Source organism: Branchiostoma lanceolatum, chromosome 2 (assembly GCF_035083965.1).
Source record: "Branchiostoma lanceolatum isolate klBraLanc5 chromosome 2, klBraLanc5.hap2, whole genome shotgun sequence".
Lineage (NCBI taxonomy): Eukaryota > Metazoa > Chordata > Leptocardii > Amphioxiformes > Branchiostomatidae > Branchiostoma > Branchiostoma lanceolatum.
Window position 1 is genome coordinate 28,733,835 of NC_089723.1, and position 20,427 is coordinate 28,754,261.

Below are 20,427 nucleotides of genomic sequence, written 5' to 3' on the forward strand. Positions count from 1 at the left end.
TCATCACCTAAAATGGTCAGGCTGATGTGGCAAGCATTGCCGCTTGGCGACATTCTTAAGAATTGCAGCCTATTTCTTATTTTTGCGGGAGCAGGGGCTTGTTCATCTTCTGAACTTATTAAAATTCTAGATAAGTCACAACCGTGGGGGTTACCTTCATGAGTCTCTTCTCTAATAATGGAAACCTGTGTTCGTAATTGTACAGTAATGGTTGCAAAGGTTTGCAATAATCTTTCAAATTTTGTACAGTTGCACATCTTTCTAAGTCCTTATCAACAAGACAGTTTTCTTAATACAGTACCTCTCATACACCCCCCCGCACACACAATGTGACATAAACTCACACGCTGACAGACACACACACAGAAAAAGAATGCACCACAAGTTTATCATGCTTGTCTCATTGCGTAAATGTCTCCTGAAGTTTATTTAGGTTGAAAGCAAGGCTCTCTCCAGTCCCTGGATGGAATTTTGCTGTTGGGGAGATTACCGTTACAGATGTATCTGAAAAGTGCAAAAATATTTACAATTCTGCATAGTCTACATTAGCCGAGAACAACACACAAGTCAAAGTACAGGCCGTGGGTTGCTTATCCACTGTGCCTTTACTCACTTTGGCATAGTACCGGCCAGGTGGTGCTAAAGCCTAAACTATCTCTTTCTACAGCTTTTACCCCCCAACCAAAGTTAGGTACCCATTTTACATCTGGGTGGAGTGAGGAAAGTTGTGTAAGGTTCCTTTCACAAGGACACAATGTCTGGCTAAGTGCATTCAGAAATCAAACCCATGACATCTTGATTTCATTCCCGCTAAGACGGACATACACCAGGAGGAGTAACAATCTGACAATGGTCAAATAAATACGATTTGAGATGTATGATCAATGATTTTGTCAGCACCATCAAAATGTTGGTCTCACATCTTTCAACATCTGTGGATAGCTCCTAAGAAATTGAATCTGCCATTGACAACTCTTTCATTTACAACCAGTGTCTGACAAAAGAACTTATACTGCTTGGTTAGAATAACTAATAACTACTGGTATGGTCAACTTGTGTACCCAGGTCTCTCTGTAACAAATTTTCCCTGTGTGCTATAGTTGAAAGGGAAATATAACTGCTTTGCTCACTACTGTTCTTCTTTCTCCAGTTTACACAGCATTATTACAGAAGGGTCCACACTGTTTATGTCTAGGCCAAACGTCATGAGATTTGGGTAACTTTGGGATACACTTTATGTACATGCTCAAATTGACAGCTTATGTTTTCCTATAGGCATTCACAATAATTTTCTTCTTTAGACATTTTTTTGCCATTTTCGCAAAAGAAAACAAGTATATTTTGGAGACATCAGTTGTAGTTGAGTGACATGACCATCTGCCGTATTGTCGTTACTTCTGTATATCCGCTGTGAGGGTACGGACTTGTTCCATTGGGCAGGTGTCACAAGCAGCAGCAGCCTAAACACACAAAACACACCATACATTATATAAAACTGTTAGCCAACATCATTTAGGTGCAAGAAACAAACTTCCTAATCTTTTAAAGTAGGACCAGTTGCATTACAAAATAGAAATGTTCACGGGAGGCATTCTACATATTTTCTATTGCCAATGTTGAGAAAACTGTACAATCTACAACAGTTTGTTAAGCCCTTTTTAACAGTCTAATTTGTTAGCCACTTGGATACTTTTAGAAAAATTTAGACTTTCTCCACATTATACGTGCAAGGTAACAGTTACTCAAGCAACTGGATAAAATTTGAAAACGGCCAGACGTTTTAGACAGCGGGTTTTAGACAGCATCCGCTGTCATTCGCCAGTGACATATGCTGTTTGAAACGTCTGACCGTTTCCAAATTTTAGCCAGTTGCTGCAGTAACTGTCACCTTACCTTATGACCTGGATGTCGAACCTTCATCGACATCCACATAATTATAATACATGCTCCTGCTTTTCTTACCTTCTCAAGATTCTCCATCTTGGCCTGAAGTTTCTGTTGTGTGTGGAGCAACTTCTGTCTGGCTTGTAGCACAGATTTCTGGAGGCGTGCCGTCTCGCGTTCGTGTGCCTCCAGCCTTTTCTGCAGTTCGTCCCGCTCCTTGAGTTTGACGGCCATAGTGTGGCTGCGCAGGTCCTTCTCGGGATCTCCAGAAGGGCGCCTGTTTCACAAGAGAATGACAACACAGACTGTGAGATAGTAACACATAAACTTACACTCAAGTCTCAAACTATAATCTACTCAGTTTAGGTCTTCTATTGAACCATCCTAAATTGTCTTCACTTCATTAACATATCAAGTCAAAGTTTTGGTATAAAACCTGGTTCTCCCAGTTCTTTTCTTTCGTCACTGACGAAAAATAGGGGATGCTGTCTGAATCCTGTTTCAAAAATTTTATCCAGTTGCTTGAGTAACTGTCTTTTGGCATAAAATTTATTCAACATTCTTGACTTATGCTGTTTTAAAGATTCCCAGTCAAAAACATCAAAAGCCTAATATTACACCTAACTTTTATTTTGTTGAGACCTATAGCTTCTCGAGTTATGCTGTACAAGAACACGCACAAGGAACTGATAATCAAGACCTTCTGCACACAGGTAATGATCATGTTTGTTTCTACCATAGTGGTGTAACATGATACTTTGCAGGGTTTGCTACAATATCATATGACATGTTCATATATATGTACTGGTACATGTCCTTACCATGCAGTAGTGTCCTCCTCCGTTGTAGAGTCTTTCAGAACAGTTTCTAGTCTCTCGAACAATACTGGAATCTCTTCGTCAGACAGAATCAGCTGGATTTCAGCCTGGAATAAAAAGTGCATAACCATAAATATCATATCATGCAACATTTCCTTTATGGCATGTTACATTGGACACAACTTAAGGCAAATATTTGCCCCAATGAAATGAATAGGGCTTTCTTGCTGCTCCAATACAATACAATAAAACAACTCAACGAATTAAGCAACCCCTATAATTTCATACTAGTGCAGTGGTGTAACAAAACAAAAAAAATGGCTGAATGCTTGATTTTCACTTTAAAATGTCTGACAACAAAGGAAATAGACTGGTACGGTCTAGGCAATCCTACATGGCAAATAGCCTGCAAGACGTACAACAATGCTTACTGTCAAAACAGGGGAATAATGTACATACGTGGACACTGTCTTGCAGATGCTGTACATGCTGCTGCACAATGCTCTGCAAGGCTTTGGGATTGTGCTTGTAGGCAAACTTGTAGTTGTTGGCAAATGTGCTAAACCTGGAATAAAAGGATTCTAAGTTACTGATCTTTAAGGTTAGGTTACATCAAGACAAGGTGACCTAGAAAAGCATTTTAATGCTGCAGTGACTTGAAATTGAATATGTGCATATGTGAATATACATAATACATAACATTCATTTCAAGAATTCTGTTTTTGCTTTATAATATCATTAATAAAGCAAGGTTAATAAGTCTATCGGGAGTATTACATTTAGATTTAAGATTCAGAGCACTTGTCACACATTGTTGACTTGACAGTACCTTTCATCTACTTAATGAATAGACATATTTGACTCACACAAGCTGCTATGACAAAAGCAGTTTGTGTGCTTCAAGTTCGTCTACTGGGGCCACCCTTAGGCTAAAATGACCCACTCTTTCATAAACCTACCTTCCAGCATGGATACACTTCTTTACTGTTTTGTACATAACATCTAAGAGATTTTGCATGTAGACCCCTTCAGCACTGTTATGTGTTTCGTTGGAGGCCCCAGGTCCCAGGGTAGAGTCTGTTGTTACATCTTCCATGGTACTGTCCATAGGGCAGCCATTATCCATGTTGGAGTTGGCCTTTTCTGACTGGTGATGGAAGAAAAACAACGTAAAATAAAGGTTTGGTGACTTCAGCATGCATATGTCTGACAGGTAGGAAAGACATGATGAAGCACGTCATACTTCTTAATGGCAGTGAAGGGCTCATAATACACAACTGCAATCAAGACATATTTTTTGTACCATGGCTATTGACAGGAACATCCCATCCCTGCATTAAAAGGCTTATTGACAAGAAGCACAGGAATTTGATTATCAAAGGCTGCAAGGTATGCTCTGATTGGTTGCATTCTTAGGCTTCTGATTGGTTCCTAACCATTCCTGTCTATGGTGCAAAAAAGTATTATTGACAGGAACATTCTGTCAAAAGTGCCAAAAACATTATCTTATTATTGAACATCCTGTCAATAGACTAGTGCCCCAAAATCTCATTGACAGCAACATCCTGTCAATGGTCCAAACATTTTTATTCAGTTATTGACACGAACATCCTGCCAACGGGCCAAAAAATTTTACTGACAGAAACATCCTGTCAATAGCCTTGGCTTGATTTTCACAATTATACAGGCAACTTGCAAACTATTTTTGGCAGGCTACAAATTATTCCTGTTGGCACCTGGGCTACTGGCTAGAGGCTAGGCTCTAAAAGCTAGGATTTCCTGTAGCCTGTATAATTTTACACAAGCTCTCGGCCGGAGGACCGGCTGCCCACTAGGAGCGCGATTCGTCAGGCTAGGATTTCCTGGTAGAAGTGACAAATAGACGTCCACAGACCGCACCAATGTTGCACAAGAAGGCATGATACTCCAAGTAAATTATACAGTACGTGTTAGCAACTAGAGGTTAAACGTTTATCTGCCCAAAATCGAGAAACAATCATGGACAATTTGCAAGAAACAACCAACTTTTTCTTCCGGTCCTGGAATCGCTCCATCCACTTCCATATTTCTCTCCTCTACTTCTACGTCTTTAGATACATCAGCTGCCGTCTCTTCTTGATTAGAAGCCACAGGAACAGCTTCAACTTTCGGAGAAGAAAGACACTCTTTTGGTTCAACTTCCGCCATTTTTATCAGAGGTTGTGTTTGGCGCCCACTTCGCACTGCATGACGGGACTTTTGTTGAAAATTCCAAGCAGATGTGGGAAGGAAAATCGTCGTGTGTACAGCCTACCCCTCCCTAGGCTTCCTTGACAGTCGTGCTTCTCTGAAAGCACCAACCCCAATATCTGACGGCACTCGGCCACTACAGAAAAGGTTGGTGCTATCAGAAAACCCCTCCTTTGAGAGAACCCTGGCTGTCGTGGTCTTTCACTTTAACATCTGCTTGAAGAATAGCCAGGGTAGAGTCTACTACAAATGAGATTATTTTCCATGTTATTATTACCGTTGACGGTGTTTCAAATGTCGTAGTAATGTAATTTAGTATTCGTGAAGTGTAGGAATTTATCACTGTTTGTTTCATGCACAGTATGATATGATCTGATCTTCTTGACAACATCAGAGTGAACCCCCTACTGGCTAATGGAGCAGTCCAAAAAGACATCGCAAGGGATGCTGGTTAGCTAGAAACCAGCTGTGTACGGGACCAGCTGACTGGGACTTGAACTTGTGAGGCCAACGTCATGGTCTTCATGTGTAGCAGACGTTTCTTGACGCTGTATTCCTCTTCTTAAGCTTCCTTTACGAATGATTTCGAAGGAAAACATGCAACTGCAAGTATTTCAGTGGTGCTCGAAGGCAGTTGACGTAAATATGATGGGGAGTCTACTCTAGGATGCAAGACTGGAGGACAAGATGCGCCTGTCCAGATGTCAGTGCATCCTGATTTTCGCAGTTCTGTTCAACGCCTTCATCTTGTGTTGCCTGGTGTTCCTACAGCTCAGACTGGAGAATGTGAACCAGGAGGATGTCATGGTCAATGTCAAGTCTAGGAAGCAGGGTCCAGTCAAGGTTGTCAAGCATACCTCAAGTTCAATCGCAGACAGAGTGACTGTGGTGATCAGAGAGTTTGAAGACTTTGAGAACCACATCGCAGAAACTATTAAGTCAATCTTGTATGTGTATGAAGACATGCGCATCGTCATTGTTGTGGATAAAGCCCCATACCCGCCCTTGACCCTTCCAGAAGATGGTGATGTCAAAGTTGTATCTATGAAAATTTCCTTGGATAAACATCCAAATACCTCTTGTCCGGAACAATTTGTCGATACAGAGTTTGTTCTCTTGGTGCCCGATGGCGCCATTCTAACCTCGCCTAAGCAGGTGGAGAAAGTCCTGAGTACATTTCACTCCCGGCACCGAGACGTCGGAATGGTCGCAGCGAAAGTCGGCGGAGACATGACCTCGCAATGCTTCAACATGGACGTGAACTTGAAACAGTGGACGCTGACATACCAGCAAGGGGGTGCCGCACAAGACATCTGCTATGGGTTGGACGGGAGTCACATGATTTTAATGAGGGCGGATGATTTTCATTCATTAAGTCGGCCATACCAGAGACCTTTCCCGCGAAGTCTTTTCATTCAGACTGCCCTACGAGGGTGGAAGGTTGCACAAGTGCCTACTAGTACCATTCCAGCTAAAAAGCTGTTCACAGACCCTCACAACCAATGGAAACATCAAACCAGACATGACAGTAGACTGAAAACCATGTACGAGGAGTTTGGTATCAAGAAGGTAGGTTTGAGCAACGGGAGGGTAGAGTGGTACGGATGTAGGAAGGAGACCCCGCGGTGTTTCGGAACAGTCGTGGACGATACGCCAGAGTACTTGTACGAGAACCGTTGGACGCCACCATGTTGTCTCCAGGCTCTAAGGGAGACTGCAAGACACGTGTTCCATATCTTAGAGAAATGTGGCGCTCGCTATTGGCTGGAAGGAGGGAGCTTGTTGGGGGCGGCACGCCATGCTGACATCATACCATGGGACTATGATGTTGACCTTGGCATCTACAAGGACGACCTAGAAAAATGCCCGCCACTAAATATGTTGCATGAAGGGTCCCACACAAACAGCGAGGGATTCGTTTGGGAAAAAGCCACAGAGGGAGAGTTCTATCGGATACAGTACAGCGCCCAGAACCACCTTCACGTAGACATTTGGCCATTCCACCCGCAGAACGGAGTCATGACGAGAGGACTTTGGACGCAGTCACACAGACAAGACGTAGACTTCCCCGAACGTTTCCTTGTCCCGCTGAGAACTGTGAAGTTTCTGGAAATGCAGGTGTCTGCTCCAAACGATGTGAAAGGGTTTCTTGAGCTCAAATTTGGAAAAGGAGTGATAGAAAATCCACAGTATCCACAGCCAAATAAGGTCCACATGTAGTTTTCCCATCCATTGTTGCATCATAGGTAGTTTGGAAATGTTTGTTAAGGTATCTTCGGTACCATAATAGGATACTATATACTGTGATCAAAGGAGGACTGTTCATCTTGATTATACAAAGCATTACTTCTCAAAGGTGCTGTGAAAGTTGTGCTAGTATATGTAATTCATAAAGAATTGTTACGAGCTAGGATAACATCAAAGTGGCAATGTATAGAAAGTTTTAAAAATGCTTCAGTATAATGAAGAAATGGACAATGACATCATGCAGAGTAGACTACAAAAATGTACCCTTTGTACACATGGTGTAGTACATTACATATGTTGCATATACATGTCAATAAAATGTTGGGATGAAGGTCCCAAAGTCATACAATTATAATGGTGTTTGTCCTATCCTAAGAGGCTATCAAGGTCAGTAGATTTAACTTGAAATGTGGAAGGTGTATGAATCGTAGTGTGTGAAGAACATGGGTGGCTGGTACTTGCTAGCATAACAATAGGTTTCCATGGGCTAGTCATGTAATGAAAGAATTCCTTATAAGAATTGTCACGACACTTCGTTAGTAGATAGTGATTTGAGGAAAAGATGATCTAATTTTGGCCCTCTATTAGAGCTGTGTGGAACTGCAGGTGTTTATTGCTTAGTTCGTTCCTTTTCATCATTTGCCAATAGGGTGTAAATAGAGCTTTATGAAATTTCCTCCAGGCCAGGTATTTAGAACTACTTCAACTTTGCTGCAAGTAGTGTCTTAGTGGGGAGGTGCTACCCTGGCCTCACTGAAAATACAACATTTTTGGGCCCCCTGTCGAAGGTGGGAGGACATCGAGATCATGAGTACGCCGTGCGCTTTGCCTGAACCACCGTGTTACATCCTACATGTATCAAGACGCGGTCACATTCCTGGTAAGATTTTTGTCACAAGACAATTGAATTTTGCACGGCGCACATCCACGACTGTCCCAAGAATGCCTTCAATTTGATGTCATTAAGCTGTCATAGTGACCGGACCTTTACACAGACTGATATCATGCATTGAGACGGTAGACGAGTAACTACGGAGTAAGTATAGAAATTCGGCTCCGGCTGTTTTTTGACGTGATATTTTGCCTTTTTGTCGGGCTTTCTACTTTGTCATGTTTTTTGTGTGTGTTTTTTAAATCTCAGCAACCCACAAAAAAAGATGTCAAAGTAGAAGGCCCAACAAAAACGCCTAAAATCACGTCAATTTTTATCAAAAAACAGCCGGAGCCGAACTTCTGCTTGGAGAGTACGCTGTATAAGCAAAGCGATTACTTCGTAATATCGCACAACAAGTGACGCGAGCCCAAGCGGAAACTATTGATGTTTTCTAACAGGCCGACTTTTCTGACAGGCCATACCCACTGACAAGAACTGTCAGGAAAGGCGACCGGTCAGAAAACGTTACATCTGCTTGGAGATTTACCCCTTCAGTCATCCCAATGTACAACAGTTCCAAGGAAAATATGCCGCATTTTGCTTATTGATATTCCAGCTCCCATTATATTATTTTGCCCCAACTGGTGACGGATTTTGCGTCCCACACGCTTAGCTCTTTCAGAGGGAGAGACATCTTTGATTAGTCTATGTAACGCAAACTCCGCTAGCGCTGTCCGAGGTTGTAATTATCGATCTCCATAAACATGGAGATGTTGTTTTGGGTCTGTCGGTCTGTTTGTCTGTCTGTGTGTCTATCATTCTGTTTCCGGATTTTGTAAGTCAGCATAACTCAAGAACCTCTGGATGGATCCGGATAATAATGAAATTTGGTATGTGGGTAGGTGATGGAAAGACGTCGCTTTTGGGCCCCTGATATGTGACCTTGTTGGCCCTCCTGTTGTTGGACGGGCCGCTGTAAGCGCGTTTTAGTCAGGCTTATCTTTTATGAGTCTTCTCAAGGAAGTTATCTTCTTATAACCTCCTTGGTCTATTCTTTACTGTAATTAGCTCTATACGTGTATATAAAGTACAGGCACACTGTTCGTATCTAGATTTTTAACACAGCTGCAGCCATGTTCCCAGTCATGTATTGGGGCGTCCGGAAATTGAAAGTAGGGCAATTTTGGAGAAGACCAGTTCTGGACAATGAAATAACCGGTAAGACCGGTGAGCTAGAGTTTCGCCTTAGGTGAGTAATCTCCAAGCAGATGTAGTGTCCGTCACAGTATTTCACGCGTCTTTTGAGGCTTTTTATGCGTCGTTGTAGAGGCCCACGAAGAAAAAACCTAGTACCACTAGGAACACAAAATCCTTTAAAAACGGTCGGAAAACACTGAGCCTACATCTGCTATATATAGACCCACCAACATTCTCCAGAATATCATTAAAAATCACGTGATCGTCGTACCCAGGGCTCCCGGTAGTCGCTACCACGGGAACGAGTCTGATGTCAGCTAATGACCTGTTGTGATGAAACATTCACCGTTTTTGTTTTGACTCCAGTCTTTTAGATCCACAAGGTGTAGCGTAAGGTTCTTACGATCAACGGAAGGGCTTGACAACTAAAACAGACGTTAGATCGTTTTCTGGCATGCCAAGATTTAAGGGACAACAGCAGAACAACGAAAGTTGCAGACAGATGGCACTGGAAAAAGCCATGGTAGCAGACGAATTAGGACTAGGAATGTAAGTGTATTATACATGGATCGATTTTGAATTATACATGACATTTGATAAGAAATCTAGTATTTTCTTGTATCTCTTTTGTAACACGAAAAGACAACAGTTGTATCCTGAGACACATCAGTGTGTAACTGTTATTGTTGGGGAGGGGGAGAGGGCCCGGGGGTGGGGGTTGTTTATGTATGTCGCCCGGGGGTGGGTGTCCACGGATGTAACGTTAACTCAGTTGGGGTTGCTGAATACAAATGTTGTGTCATAAATCATACAAAAAAAACTCACTGATTTGACAGAAATACAATACGCGTTCAGCGTGGCTATTGACAGGAACATACTGTCAATAGTGCAAGCATTTTTTTTATCCACAAGGACATCCTGTCAATAGTGCATAAGTTCTTCTTGACAGGATGTTTGCCAAAAAAATCTAATTGATTAAAAATCCTGTCTATAGCTTCAGCCTTACACTATTCTAGTACCACAATCATGGGATATTTTTAGTATATGCAAATGATGTTTATCACAGCATGATGAAAATACTCAATGTGCAGAACAGGTGTGTTATGCCTTGAGGCTCTTTACCAGGTATGCAAAACAAAAAGAAAAGAAGCCTGGTACATACTGTCGGCACACTGTGACAAGATGGTCTTTTGGGTAGGATCTGGTCTACTTTACGATGTGCTCTCACCACACTAAGACGTGTATATAACTATACTATGTGCTCTCACCACACGAGGCTCTCACCAAATATTACCAAGACTCGGTTTCAGTTTACAGTTTGATGTGATATTTATTCAAGGTACTGCTGTCGATCATACATGCAAAGAACGCAAGGGACTAACGGAATATGGGAAGTTACTAAGAAGATACAAATACCTGAACAGAAGTGGATGGACGACGAATGGTACTACTCTAACCGGGGTGATACAAGAAGACAGCGGGATGATCTCGGCTCTAATGCTACTTACAGATGTTGCCTGTTACAACACATACAATCTGAATAGCTGAGATTTTTACAGTATACATTGCTACCACGTACACCTAGGTACCTGTTATAGATTCAGTTTGTTCTTTTTGCACAAAGCTAATAAGACTAAATGGCCTTCAGTTGACAATGCCTTAGAATACATTGTATGTCTTTGAAGGGGACCTCAAGCTGTTGTATGCGGTGGGGTGCCTCTGGCATTAAACCTCTACATGTAAGAAGCCACCACACTTAAAGATAAGAGTAGTGGTGACCCAGTTTGTTTGATAACTAATGTAAGCCATGGCAAAACTGCATTACACTATTAGCTACTTGAAAAAGCATCATTGGCTTTACCTTTACCTTTACGTATTTGTGTCAGAAGGATTTTTGTATCCTCTCCAGGAGTTCACCAGACATGTACAGCGGGAATGTGGATGATGATTTCTTGGACTTCGAAGCTGCCATTTTCAGTGACAATGAGTAAGTCTTACAGACAATCACCTCAAAACAATTGGTTTGAATTATGCAAGCTTTACCGTATGTATTGGGAAGAAGACATGGCTTGTTCAGTACACCAAATGTCATCTTGGTAGCACGTACTTAGAGTGTAATGCACATACGGTATATAACCTGGTATCCAATTCTAATATAGCTGCCAAACCTTTTTTCATCTTCTTGGTCAATGTTGCATCAGCAAAACAGCCATTACATATGATCTCTCTTTGGAAACAACTACATGAACCTATATACAGCATATCAACCTTATATACATGAACATGACCTTGAACACAGTCATAGATAGAAGAGTTCAGGCTTCTACCAATCACAAAAATGGCTCACATCAGATGGGACAATGTACCCCACTTCCGGCAACGTAAGAACGTTTTCTAACATACACCACATTCAACCGTATTAAATCTAGCTTGTTCAAATGTGTTCAAATATCAATGGAAATGACATACACCCCCTTCTTTTCTTGGTCAGAATTCCTCAATTCTGACTGTCTTCATGAAGGCCTGTACTGAAACTAGCGAGTGGATGGGTATTTCTAATGACATGTCTTCTTTTTCTTTTCTCACAGAGAGGAGAAGACATGTAAGCAGAGGGTGGTACAGCTTCTAGACGGTCTAGCCACCCAGATCACTATTGTGGTGACATCATGGCTGCTTTCACATGCGCTGCTTGTGGAACTGTTGGTAGATACGAGCGTCATACATTGTAAGTTCCTCTAAACCTTACACAAACTTAGAGTAGACATTTGTGGTTGAATTCATATTTTCATGTAGGCAAACTCACATGTCCTTGGTGCTGAACACCATCCAGACAATAGCAAAACAGACCTGTCCTTAGTGCTGAACACCGTTTATACATACAGACATACATACATACAGACATACATACATACATACATACATACATACATACATACATACATACATACATACATACATACATACATACATACATACATACACACACACACACACACACACACACACACACACACACATAGCTGTCCATGGTGCTGAACATCACCCACACAGGCTAACACACCTGTCCTTGGTGCTGAACAGTGAACACCATCCACAGATAGACAAACATACCTGTCCCTGGTAGTGAACACAATCCACACATAGGCAAACTTACCTTTCGTTTGTGCTGAACACCATCCACACACAAACAGGTGCTGAACACCATCCGCACATAGGCAAACATATTTGTCCTTGGAGCTGAACATCATCCTCACATAGTAAAAACACACCTATCCTTGTCATTGAACACTATCCACACACAGTGGCAAACATACCTGTCCTTGGTGCTGAACACCATCCACAGATAGGCAAACATACCTGTCTCTGGTGTTGAACGCAATCTACACATAGGCAAACGTACCTGTCCTTGGTGCTGAACACCATCCACACACAAAACATACCTGTCCCTGGTGCTAAACACTTTCTGCACACAGGCAAACATAGCTGTCCTGAGTTGCTGAACACCATCCACATATGAGTTAACATACCTGTCTCTAGTGCTGAATGCTATCCATCCATATCCAAAAACACCTGTCCTTGGTGCTGAACACAATCCACACACTGGCAAGCACACCTGTTACTTGTGCTGAACACTACATTACCAAGTCCCTGGTGTTATAGGGCTTGTTGAAATATAAATGCCAATGTTCAGGCTGGTTTGATGTTGTTGTTTTTTTGCAGTTAACCATGACAAGATGGTTGCCAGGATTATCCACTGGGTGGGACTAGGGGTGCTATCTGTATTTACTGTAGAGGTGAGCTTTTGTACTTTTGTAAAGAGTTTGGTATCTATTAAGCATTAAAATGTACATTTGACATCATGCTAGGACTGATAAATGTAGGATCGTAGACAATCAGACTTGAGGATCAAAATTCAAATCCTTAGCAGGTGCCAATGTTGTGCCCTTGGGAAAGGCATCACCGATTTCCTAACTTCACTCCTGACCACATAGATTTCATGATGAAGGCAACTTTTATGTCAGATGGACATCTGAAACGTCTGGTATTCTCTATTGTAATCCAGTAGTATAGATTGAATATAAACTTTATCAATGATACTTCAGACATGTTTGTAGAAGACCTGTTCTTTCTAACTGTGTTGTACCATTCTTGTTGTTACCAAGCTGCGTTGCTATCCTTTGTGCTGTAAGTAGCTGCTGTCCTGTTGTCCTCTGTGTGACAATCTATCTTCTTCTGTGTGTCTCCGTTATCAGGGTTTCAGACCTGGTAGGCCACAACAATGTGATTCCTTGGTTTTCAGATTTGCCCAAAACAATTTGAGCACAACTGTGATTGTTGCTGTTTTAGTTGACATGTCCTCCATTAAAATCAATCCATCGGGTTACATAAATCCGCCACTTTGAAAAACAGTGTGCTTGAGTGATCTCTAGTGCAGCTCCCCCCAGGTATGCACAGTTTAGATATACAGGAGTGTATCATACTTGGGCACGTTGGGTTGGAGATCTGTTTGGAGGTATCCTTTCAGGGTGGCGGAATTACGTACCCTGGTGGAATTATGTTAGTACATGTTACAACAATGAGGAAAACCTACAGTTTACAGTACAGGGAGAGTGTACAGTCTATGTAAATAATAATAGAAATTAAACTTTTGTTTGAAAGTATCAACATGAACATAAAAGCAAGACAAAGAAGAAAATTACCATCTTGAAAGTCTCTAATCTACAGCTGAATGCCGATGACATTAATTCCTTTGCATACCCTGCAATATTTTAGTCTGTAAATTGTATCTGTGTGTTTGTTCATGTTCTGTATCTTTTTATTTTGATATTTCAATACAAATGTTGCATTACAGCATGTTATTGTAGAATACGTTAGTCGTCAACTTGTGTAAAACCTGTTCTGTGTTTCTTATTTCAGGTGCTGGCAAGGCTAGTGTGTCACCAGTGGAATTTTTTTGACAGAAAAATAGAGGTAATACAAATTTTAGAGTCCTTACAGTGCCTGTTTTGTTCATTCATTCAGTACCTAGTGGCACATAAAGCAGCAAGTTTCCTTGCTGTTTCACTAGCAGGGGGGTATATATTTACAAGGAGGCGTTGCTAGCTCTTTCCCTGAAAAGTGCTTGAGGCACCTCCTCGAACACGGGACACCTATTTTACATCACGTGATGTGAAAGACAGGTGCATGCATCCCCAACCGAGATGTCCTGACCCTGGGACTTGTATCAGGGTCTCCCATCACAGGGACATCCCTTACAATACCTGTTGACTATACATTAATGTAAGTTGAAAAGATCTCCAGATGTTTCTCTAATGGTTGTACTGTGTTGTTTGACAGGTACTAGACTTGGCGCTTGTCGTCACAGCCTGCGTCCCCATGATTGTCGTGTCCGCTGAGCTGGCGACGTCTACCGCGTACGACGGTTTCAGCCTCGTCATCATTCTGAGGATGTGGCGATGCTATCGAGTGGTACAAGGTATCTCTGTGCTTCTCATTTTGACACAGCCCACCAGCAAAATCATTACCTCCATGAATACAGAGATATTAACTAGTTTGTGTGTTTGTCTTGGCGTGAGGCTGCATTGATGTGAATAGTGGCAGCATGTAAGGTGGAAGTGGTGTAATAGGATACTTGGAGAGTTGGAAGTATGGTTTGGCTTGTGTTCAATGGTGTCATTTTTTCAGATCCAGGCCAGGATGACTCATGGCTATACCCACACAGTAATGTCAGGTCGTTAGAGGTACCAAAGCAGACCTTGTCGCAACGATGTTCAGAAAATTGCAGCAGGCTCTTGCAATTTCATCAAAGAGGTGACCAATAGGATGGATGAAAATTGGTCCTGTCACATTTCTTGTATGATAGGTGTATGACAAGTTGAAGGCATTGTTGGGAGTCTCAGGCATGGATCCATCCTGCAAAAAAATCAGCTGATGGAAAGAGTCGTCACAGGTTTTTGGGGGCTCTGCCATTGAAAAAAATTGCACAACAAACATGATTCTCAAAAATTTTCTCAAAGTTAGGTAAAACTTAATGAGAAGTGTTTTCATTCCTGGAAAGGCTATGTGTCTCCAGTGAGGGAGGAAGCCAGCAAGAAGGTTCATGTACTACTGCAGGCCCAGAGGAGAGCCAACCAGGAGCTACAGACATTGTACCTGATGCACGATGAGAACCAGGTAAGTACATGTAGATGGTACCTGCCTAAGTGCCCAGGCCATTTGCTGGGCCCGTGCTCCTCTTAGATAATCCACACACAGGCTGACACACCTGTCCTTGGTGCTGAACAACATCCACAGATAGGCAGGCCAGGCAGAACAGTCCTTTGCTTCTGTTTCAGTCTCTTCTCATTAGGTGAATCGAACACAGGTCGCTCACCTGACATGCATGCTACTGGAAAGGGTCGTAGTCCTTACACACTGTTTATTGTACGTGTCAAAATGTAAATTTACAGCAAATTTCACCAGTACTGAACCTGTAAAGATACTGTACATAGCATCTGTCTTCTCTGTCACGGCCAGTGGAAGAGTAGGCTCATCTTTTCATTGAGTTCATTTGAGCTAAACTAGTTCACTTTGTGTTCAAAGACCTCTCAAAGTGATATTTTCTGGAGCAATAGCCTCTCTGTGATGTCTTGTATGAGCAGGCCTCTTGCCTACATACCACAATAAGGCTTAAAATTGGGGCCAAAACAGACTTTTCTGACAATTTTGAGCATTTTTTATACAAGAATCAATGTAGCAGACCAAATCAACGAAATTGCAAAAAGGCCCGCTTGTAGTCCAATGTACTAAGGCTAAATAAACTTAAATCTGCACAAAACTCGGCAAAACTGGTATCCTGAAGCTTTAAGAGATTGACATTTTGATGGTGTATCCCCACAGGAGGAGATCCACAGGTTGCGGTTCCTGTTAGGGAGACGAGAGGCAGAGGAGGACAACATGAGTCAGCAGTTACAGATGGCCCTGGAGAGGAAGGACTCTCAGTACGTGGCACAGCTCATCAGCACCATCGAGCAGAGACAGGCCAAGAACGGTGGAAGACAGAGGGGTAACCTTAACCTTTAGCACTTTGAAGTAGCTGTTTGGCACCCAATTCCCTATTGGTTACAGAGTTAGGCAGCAGGGAGAAGGTTAACAAAGCTTCTGTAAAACAGTAACTGTGATGATACGGTAAAAGTAGGTGAAGCAGTCATCCTCAATTGAGGTGAAGCATAATGCTTTTTCAAGTGGCTAGTGGTAGTGCAATGAGGCTTCTCTACGGCTCGCGTTTTGGGCCAAGCACACCGGGTCACCCCTACTCTTCTCGATAAGTGTGTTTGGTTCTTTTACGTGCAGAGGTTTGACGCTTGAGGCTTACGCCCAAAGCTCCCTCATACACAGGGCTGCTGGCTTTACGTCACCATCCGAAATTAGGAATGCAATCCCTTACAACATGTCCGAGCTCGAGTCAACCCCTAGGATCGAACCCGGGCCCTAGGATCCACAGATTTGATCCAGATGGCGAAGCAGCGGGGCTTCGTTACCGCTTGCACCACAGGGACATGTTATGATACTGTACAGTAATGACACAGTAACTACATTGTACATTATGATACTGATTAAATGCAGATTCGATACTGTAATCACTTTCCATCAGAGTTAGTGTTTATTAGAAATATACAAATTTTCAGTACATTCATAATTACAGTATCATATCAAAACATGTGACTGTCAGTATTGAATCAAGATGACCTGTCCAATTGTTCCGGCAACACTGGTAAATTAGCATTGTGTTCCAGTAGCTTACCTGATACTATAACTTGAAGGCTACTTTTAGCACACATTTGTTTTGCATTTCTCTTACATCTGAATGGTTTTGCGTTGAGGAGTTTGAACTTGCCATGTAAAGGTAGTGTCAAAAATTTTCTCTGTCATTGTACAGATGGTGGCAGGGACTCTCCCAACTCTACCATAGTGGTGCACGCCCACAGACTGTCGGACTCTAACGACGTGCCGTCCGGTACCATCGCGAGTCGTCTGTCCGAGAGCACCACCGGAGACAGCGGCATCTGCGACGAAACCAGGCCGCAGCAACAAACCGACAATGAATCAAGGAATCACACAAACTTCAGTAGCTGTGCACAAGTTTCAGATTGTAAGCAGCAGACACTCGCTGTGGTAGAAGCCAGAGAGAATCATCAACGGCACAACAACAGAAGTCCAGGTTGTAACAGTAAACGCAATCCTGCCGTGAGCAGTTGTGACATGGATCGTATAGACGTCATCGGGAGCGAGATTATTTTGCAGCACAGGAGCGACAGCATGGGAAAGAATTCGAAGTTCCTCAATGGAAAGCTTCCTTCGAACAAGGACAGCAGACTTTTATTCAGAGATAAATCCATACCCAGCAATGGAAAAGTGTCTCACAACAAAAACAAAGTCTGTGAAATAAAGGTGAACAAAGCATTAGTCAAAGACCATAAAGAAGTGGATGATAGATCTGTTTCTAAAAACACAGCTTCTCCACAGACAAATGGCAAAATCAGAAAGGGAAAGAAGAAAGCTGACAGAGGAGATACTTATGTTAATGGCGCCCTCTTGCTGGAGATGACAGAACTGCAGCAGAAAAGCGATGCTGGGTACTGCAATGAGATAGTCCTAGAACAAGTAAGTTGCAGTCCTTTTTATAGTATAAATTATACTCCTTTTGATACGTAGAGACACAAGTTGCTAATTTCTAAAATATAATGTTTGTAGGGCTTCAGCATATGATCATAAGTAATTTTTTTCTTCCACTTGAATATACAGTATACTGTACAGGGTTCATGATCTGCAGTACTGCACATGACTGCTAGAGGTCCTTGTTGACTTGTTCTGTTCTGCTCTGGGATTGGAAGCACTGTACTTGTCTCAACCCTTTGTTCTTTTTCCCCATTGCAGTTCTATCAGAATGGAAATGCTCCAGCAACCGCACTCTAGCAATCATGAAAAAAGAAAACATATCACTGACCCGTGGAAGCAGATGCCAGGGAACTTATGCTGTAGATGCCTTGGAAATACTGCGAGCACTTGTCTCTTGGCCCGGTCATATTTGTTTTACTATAGATTTCCAACGTAAATTTAGGACATTCTTGTTTCCATTACGGATTTTCAGTCCAAAGCTTGTTGTAGATTCTTCTTAATGGTCAATTCTGTCATAGTCTCGCTAAAAATCCTGACAAATAAATAAACAAGGGCTATCATTACCAAATCATGACCATCGCATGTTCAGAACATGGGATATAGAAACCAGAAGTTCTGCTTCAGTATCATAGAAATCCTCCAGGTGGTCAATAATCTAACTTGTCCTCCATCTTGCCAACACCTGTCAACACACTAAATATCATACGGATCTATACACAACTTCTCGAGTTATGCTGTCCACAAGCAAGCAAGCAAACAGCACCATAAACAGAAACCTTCTTGGTGAAGGTAATGATTGAAGGATGTAACCAAGCCCTTAAGCAAGAAAGGTAGGGACCAGTGGCCTTGACAAAAGCGTTTTAGATGAGATTATGTAATATACAATATGATAAATTATTAATAGTGTCCACACATTCATATTACAAAAAATCATAATAATCATATCCTTATGTCATCCAATGGTGTTGATTGTATTTCTTGCTGTTCACTTTCATGTATTGTCATTTTCATGTATTGCAAAGGCATAATATTTTGGTGCATATATTTTCACTTGTATCTTTTATTGTTTATCAAAACTCCAGTACAATAATCAAAGAAAAGAATTTGTGACTGAAAATGTATCTGAAGCCCCCCCTCCCCTCCAAAGTGCTGGTGATTCTTATCTGTGGAATTTGGGTGATTGTAGCGCCATTTTTCGATTCTGTTGCCCACTTAACCAGCAGTATCCTGGTAATAGTGCAATTTCCTCTCTGTCTCAGTTTAATTACCATCGGAGTTCCCCCCGAACACAGGGACAGAAATTACTCCGACACCTACATATCAAGCTCACAATGGGATTGCCAATTTCAGCAAAATGATAGATTTAACCTCAATTTTCCCGAGCCACACATTCCGACTTCCATAATTGCGGCGAGGCTTTAGTGACAATGAATCAGTCGCACAGAGAGAATTTTACATATCATTCTTCTTGGCAAAAGTCTCTACACACTTTTCCACAGTATCTGTAATTTCTGTTCTCAAAAAGCTGTCACTACGAATTGTTTTTATATAATAATGTTATCTGTGGTAATTATTTTTAAGAAAACATATTGATACTGTGAGGAATAAGAATGTAATGCTGCTATGGCTAGTTCTTTACCAAGCACAAATTAGTTTTTTGTTCTTTTTTTTCTTAATACCAGAGCCATAGCTTATTTGAAACCATGAATGCACAAGAACAATTTTGAGTGTAAATATTGTCACTAAGGTGCCAAATCATCAGTGTATGTGGATTGTATGCATGATCTATTCATTGTTTAGATAAATGTTTATCTAAGAAATGATAATTTCTTTGAATATAACAAGTTGAGACTTTTTTATGTATTTTATGTAGTTTTTTTAACAGATCTCTGTTGTGTGCAATATTTAAAAAATCATTCCTATAATTTCCAATTAATTTGGAAAGAGGTATGTAAAATCCTTTTGTTAGAGAGATGACACTTAAGTGTGTAGGTTCTCCTTAGATTTTGTTATAAATCTATAGCAATGCACTTGAGAAGCTGCACATGTATTTCCTGTACCTTAATCATCCAGCCAAGTCACCAGTAAATAAACTCAAACATACTAGTAACAGATTGCCGAAGTTTCTTTCTAAATCTCTAAAATCAAGACAAGGACTATTGAACATGACTGCAACAGATTGGAAAAATTTTCTAAGGCTCAGAAAATGGAAGAAGCATTGAGTAAAACACCTTTTATCCATATTTCTCAAATCATATTTGTAGAGAAATCATCATTTTCTAACTGCACATGACTAGAATACCTCACTGTGCTTCATTGTTTTAGTGCATACAAGGCCATGCACCGACATACATGCATGACATTGTGTACGTTGTTGCGTGTTACATATGTATGTCATGAATAAATTTCATGCATAGATACTACATCAGCTGATAATGATCATTAATTAGCATTAACATAGATTGTTCCATCAATCTACACTTAAATACGGTCAAATTATTCCGTAGATGGATAGGACAG

The 20,427-nt window shown here is 41.5% G+C and overlaps 3 protein-coding genes across 3 annotated transcripts; 2 read left to right on the forward strand and 1 right to left on the reverse strand.

The window, feature by feature from the left end:
• Positions 1-385: 385 nt before the first annotated feature.
• LOC136428419 (polyamine-modulated factor 1-like) lies at positions 386-4,889 on the reverse strand. The gene is made up of 6 exons (XM_066417900.1): positions 4,728-4,889; positions 3,662-3,849; positions 3,162-3,267; positions 2,706-2,809; positions 1,963-2,161; positions 386-1,460 (listed from the first exon to the last, which is right to left on the reverse strand). Exons 1-6 carry the CDS (start codon positions 4,887-4,889, stop codon positions 1,392-1,394), a joined length of 828 nt encoding a protein of 275 aa, XP_066273997.1. The 3' UTR covers positions 386-1,391.
• Positions 4,890-4,970: 81 nt separating this feature from the next.
• Positions 4,971-7,533, forward strand: LOC136428418 (ribitol 5-phosphate transferase FKRP-like). Its single transcript, XM_066417899.1, has 2 exons — positions 4,971-5,078; positions 5,293-7,533. Exon 2 carries the CDS (start codon positions 5,619-5,621, stop codon positions 7,149-7,151), a length of 1,533 nt encoding a protein of 510 aa, XP_066273996.1. The 5' UTR covers positions 4,971-5,078; positions 5,293-5,618; the 3' UTR covers positions 7,152-7,533.
• Positions 7,534-9,437: 1,904 nt separating this feature from the next.
• On the forward strand, positions 9,438-20,021 carry LOC136428421 (uncharacterized). Its single transcript, XM_066417901.1, has 10 exons — positions 9,438-9,798; positions 11,159-11,236; positions 11,838-11,974; positions 12,970-13,043; positions 14,167-14,220; positions 14,587-14,725; positions 15,308-15,423; positions 16,129-16,294; positions 17,168-17,892; positions 18,166-20,021. Exons 1-10 carry the CDS (start codon positions 9,704-9,706, stop codon positions 18,202-18,204), a joined length of 1,623 nt encoding a protein of 540 aa, XP_066273998.1. The 5' UTR covers positions 9,438-9,703; the 3' UTR covers positions 18,205-20,021.
• Positions 20,022-20,427: the final 406 nt, after the last annotated feature.